Here is a 5,074-nt window from a genome sequence, read left to right as displayed (position 1 = left end):
CACCTTATACCCCCCATATCACCCATGTGACCACCTATCTGCCCCCCTGCACCTTATACCCCCCCATATCACCACTATCTGCCACCTGCACCTTATACCCCCATATCACCCATGTGACCACTATCTGCCACCCTGCACCTTATACCCCCCATATCACCCATGTGACCACTATCTGCCCCCTGCACCTTATACCCCCCCATATCACCACTATCTGCCACCTGCACCTTATACCCCATATCACCCATGTGACCCCTATCTGCCCCCCTGCACCTTATACCCCCCATATCACCCATGTGACCACTATCTGCCACCTGCACCTTATACCCCCATATCACCCATGTGACCCCTATCTGCCCCCCTGCACCTTATACCCCCCATATCACCCATGTGACCACTATCTGCCACCTGCACCTTATACCCCCATATCACTCATGTGACCCCTATCTGCCCCCCTGCACCTTATACCCCCCATATCACCCATGTGACCACTATCTGCCACCTGCACCTTATACCCCCATATCACCCATGTGACCACTATCTGCCCCCTGCACCTTATACCCCCCCATATCACCCATGTGACCCCTATCTGCCCCCCTGCACCTTATACCCCCATATCACCCATGTGACCCCTATCTGCCCCCTGCACCTTATACCCCCATATCACCCATGTGACCCCTATCTGCCCCCGGCACCTTATACCCCCCATGTGGGGTGGGGGGTACATACTTCTATATCCTGTATACAGGTGGGGGGCACACACTTCTGTATACAGGGGGGGGCACACACTTCTATATACAGGTGGGGGGGGGCACACACTTCTATATACAGGTGGGGGGGGGGGGGCACACACTTCTATATACAGGTGGGGGGGGGGCACACACTTCTATATACAGGTGGGGGGGGGGGGGCACACACTTCTATATACAGGTGGGGGGGGGCACACCCTTCTATATACAGGTGGGGGGGGGGCACACACTTCTATATACAGGTGGGGGGGGGGCACACACTTCTATATACAGGTGGGGGGGGGCACACACTTCTATATACAGGTGGGGGGGGGCACACACTTCTATATACAGGTGGGGGGGCACACACTTCTATATACAGGTGGGGGGGGGCACACACTTCTATATACAGGTGGGGGGGGGGGCACACACTTCTATATACAGGTGGGGGGGGGGCACACACTTCTATATACAGGTGGGGGGGGGGGCACACACTTCTATATACAGGTGGGGGGGGGGCACACACTTCTATATACAGGTGGGGGGGGGGGCACACACTTCTATATACAGGTGGGGGGGGGGGGGCACACACCTTCTATATACAGGTGGGGGGGGGCACACCCTTCTATATACAGGTGGGGGGGCACACCCTTCTATATACAGGTGGGGGGGGCACACCCTTCTATATACAGGTGGGGGGGGGGCACACCCTTCTATATACAGGTGGGGGGGGGCACACACTTCTATATACAGGTGGGGGGGGCCACACACTTCTATATACAGGTGGGGGGGGCCACACACTTCTATATACAGGTGGGGGGGGCCACACACTTCTATATACAGGTGGGGGGGGGCACACACTTCTATATACAGGTGGGGGGGGGCACACACTTCTATATACAGGTGGGGGGGCACACACTTCTATATACAGGTGGGGGGGGCACACACTTCTATATACAGGTGGGGGGGGGGCACACACTTCTATATACAGGTGGGGGGGGGCACACACTTCTATATACAGGTGGGGGGGGGGCACACACTTCTATATACAGGTGGGGGGGGGCACACACTTCTATATACAGGTGGGGGGGGCACACACTTCTATATACAGGTGGGGGGGGCACACACTTCTATATACAGGTGGGGGGGGGGCACACACTTCTATATACAGGTGGGGGGGGGCACACACTTCTATATACAGGTGGGGGGGGGCACACACTTCTATATACAGGTGGGGGGGGGCACACACTTCTATATACAGGTGGGGGGGGCACACACTTCTATATACAGGTGGGGGGGCACACACTTCTATATACAGGTGGGGGGCACACTTCTATATACAGGTGGGGGGGCACACACTTCTATATACAGGTGGGGGGGGGGGCACACACTTCTATATACAGGTGGGGGGGGGGGCACACACTTCTATATACAGGTGGGGGGGGGGGGCACACACTTCTATATACAGGTGGGGGGGGGGCACACACTTCTATATACAGGTGGGGGGGGCACACACTTCTATATACAGGTGGTGGGGGGGGGCACACACTTCTATATACAGGTGGGGGGGGGCACACACTTCTATATACAGGTGGGGGGGGGGGCACACACTTCTATATACAGGTGGGGGGGGGCACACACTTCTATATACAGGTGGGGGGGGGGCACACACTTCTATATACAGGTGGGGGGGGGCACACACTTCTATATACAGGTGGGGGGGGCACACACTTCTATATACAGGTGGGGGGGGCACACACTTCTATATACAGGTGGGGGGGCACACACTTCTATATACAGGTGGGGGGGCACACACTTCTATATACAGGTGGGGGGGGCACACACTTCTATATACAGGTGGGGGGGGCACACACTTCTATATACAGGTGGGGGGGGGCACACACTTCTATATACAGGTGGGGGGGGGGCACACACTTCTATATACAGGTGGGGGGGGGGCACACACTTCTATATACAGGTGGGGGGGGGGGGCACACACTTCTATATACAGGTGGGGCGGGGGGGGGCACACACACATATAATATTGGGGTCCAGAACTTTACTCACTTAGAGATGATGATTTCTGGGAGAATTTCTGCAAAACTCTTCTGATTCTCCCCATTAACCTTCTGGGGACCTTCTATGGGGATGACCTGTGAGAGAGAGATCAGCCATGGTGGGGGGAGGGTGAAGAGGACGGACAGGGGGTGGGGGGAGGATGGAGAGGACGGACAGGGGGAGGATGGAGAGGACGGACAGGGGGTGGGATGGAGAGGACGGACAGCGGGGAGGATGGAGAGGACGGACAGGGGGTGGGATGGAGAGGACGGACAGTGGGGAGGATGGAGAGGACGGACAGTGGGGAGGATGGAGAGGACGGACAGTGGGGAGGATGGAGAGGACGGACAGTGGGGAGGATGGAGAGGACGGACAGTGGGGAGGATGGAGAGGACGGACAGTGGGGAGGATGGAGAGAACGGACAGTGGGGAGGATGGAGAGGACGGACAGTGGGGAGGATGGAGAGGACGGCCAGGGGGTGGGATGGAAAGGACAGCCAGGGGGTGGGATGGAAAGGACGGACGGGGGGGGGGGGGCAGGATGGAGAGGATGGACAGGGGGTGGGGTGGGCAGGATGGAGAGGACGGACTGGGGGTGGGGTAGGCAGGATGGAGAGGACGGACTGGGGGTGGGGGGAGGATGGAGAGGACGGACAGGGGGTGGGGGGAGGATGGAGAGGACGGACAGGGGGTGGGGGGAGGATGGAGAGGACGGACAGGGGGTGGGGGGATGATGTGGAATATAAAGGACGGACAAGTGTGTGGGGGGTGGAGAGGATGGACAAGGGTGTTTAGGGGATGGAGAGGACCATCACTCACCTTAAGGGCCACGTGCTGCCCCCCGCGAAGGGTGCGGAACACTTCCCCGTACACCCCTTCTCCCACCTTCTGGCAGCGGCTGAGCTGACCCGGGGTCAGGCACTGATGGAAGGGGACCGGCCTCTCCTGCTGACATTCCGCAAACACCTTCTCCGCATCCGTCAGCTCCTGAGTGCACAGAGACGACCCGAAGGGCGACAGAAGGAGCTGATAACAGAGAGCAGAAGCACATGTCACATGCTATATACCTGTCCTATGGATATATACCTGCCCTATGGAGACCAGAACTATATACTGATCTATACCTACCCTATGGAGACCAGAACTATATACTGATATATACCTACCCTATGGAGACCAGAACTATATACTGATATATACCTGCCCTATGGAGACCAGAACTATATACTGATATATACCTGCCCTATGGAGACCAGAACTATATACTGATATATACCTGCCCTATGGAGACCAGAACTATATACTGATATACCTGCCCTATGGAGACCAGAACTATATACTGATATATACCTGCCCTATGGAGACCAGAACTATATACTGATATATACCTGCCCTATGGAGACCAGAACTATATACTGATATATACCTGCCCTATGGAGACCAGAACTATATACTGATATATACCTGCCCTATAGAGACCAGAACTATATACTGATATATACCTGCCCTATAGAGACCAGAACTATATACTGATATATATCTGCCCGATAGAAGCCAAGTGGACATTGTGTTGGTCTGGGTCAGGTGACTATATATACATTTGGCGCATGTGCCTGGTGATTGGGTGGAGGACGCGGAGCTGCCATATTACCATAGAGGAGTTGTGGGCGCTCAGTGACATCTTTCCTCTGGCCCTGCTCTCTTCTGCGCACTCGGTCGGGAATCCTGCTTCAACTAAGAAGAGAGAAGAATAATACAATGACCTCACACAGCAGAGCACTGCTACATTTCACCAGTCAGTGAGTGTTCCCAGGAGATGAAGGGTTAATGAGGAGGAAACCTTCTCTATCTGCACAGCGGCAGTGATCGGACCAGACACCCCTTATCGGTTACGGACACCTTCACATGAAAAACCAGTAGACTTAAAGAGGATCTGTCAGCCAGAGAATAAGGGGTTAAAAAGCTCCTGGGTAAATTAGGCTGGTCATCAGGATTCCAGGGACCCCTTAATTATCTCTAGAGTCCTCTCTAGTGCTGAGGTACAAGCCTCTGTTATAATGAAGTGTAAGGGGGGGCAGCGTTCCCCAGAATAGAGAAAGCCCAAGTAAGCCCCGCCCACAGCCTCCATTAGCACTGGCATTGGCCCACCCCGCCTGACTGACAACCACTAGATAAAGAGGAGATTTACTGTGCCTGGGCTCTTGCAATGCTGGGGTAATGCCCCCTGGGCACTTGAGCTTAATTTGCATAATGGCAAAAAGACTTAAATCTCTGGGCCAGCAAAGACTATG

The 5,074-nt window shown here is 55.2% G+C and overlaps 1 protein-coding gene across 1 annotated transcript; it reads right to left on the bottom strand.

Annotated features, from left to right (window-relative positions):
• Positions 1-2,792: 2,792 nt before the first annotated feature.
• LOC130327062 (serine/threonine-protein kinase haspin-like) lies at positions 2,793-4,773 on the bottom strand (the record flags this gene model as incomplete). The annotated part of the gene is made up of 3 exons (XM_056553379.1): positions 4,435-4,773; positions 3,603-3,809; positions 2,793-2,878 (listed from the first exon to the last, which is right to left on the bottom strand). Coding segments are annotated over exons 1-3 (323 nt in total), but the record flags the coding sequence as incomplete, so codon positions are not given.
• Between the last annotated feature and the right edge of the window lie 301 nt (positions 4,774-5,074).

Source organism: Hyla sarda, unplaced genomic scaffold (genome assembly GCF_029499605.1).
Source record: "Hyla sarda isolate aHylSar1 unplaced genomic scaffold, aHylSar1.hap1 scaffold_2910, whole genome shotgun sequence".
Classification (NCBI taxonomy): Eukaryota; Metazoa; Chordata; class Amphibia; order Anura; family Hylidae; genus Hyla; species Hyla sarda.
This window is presented reverse-complemented; position numbering and strand designations above follow the sequence as displayed.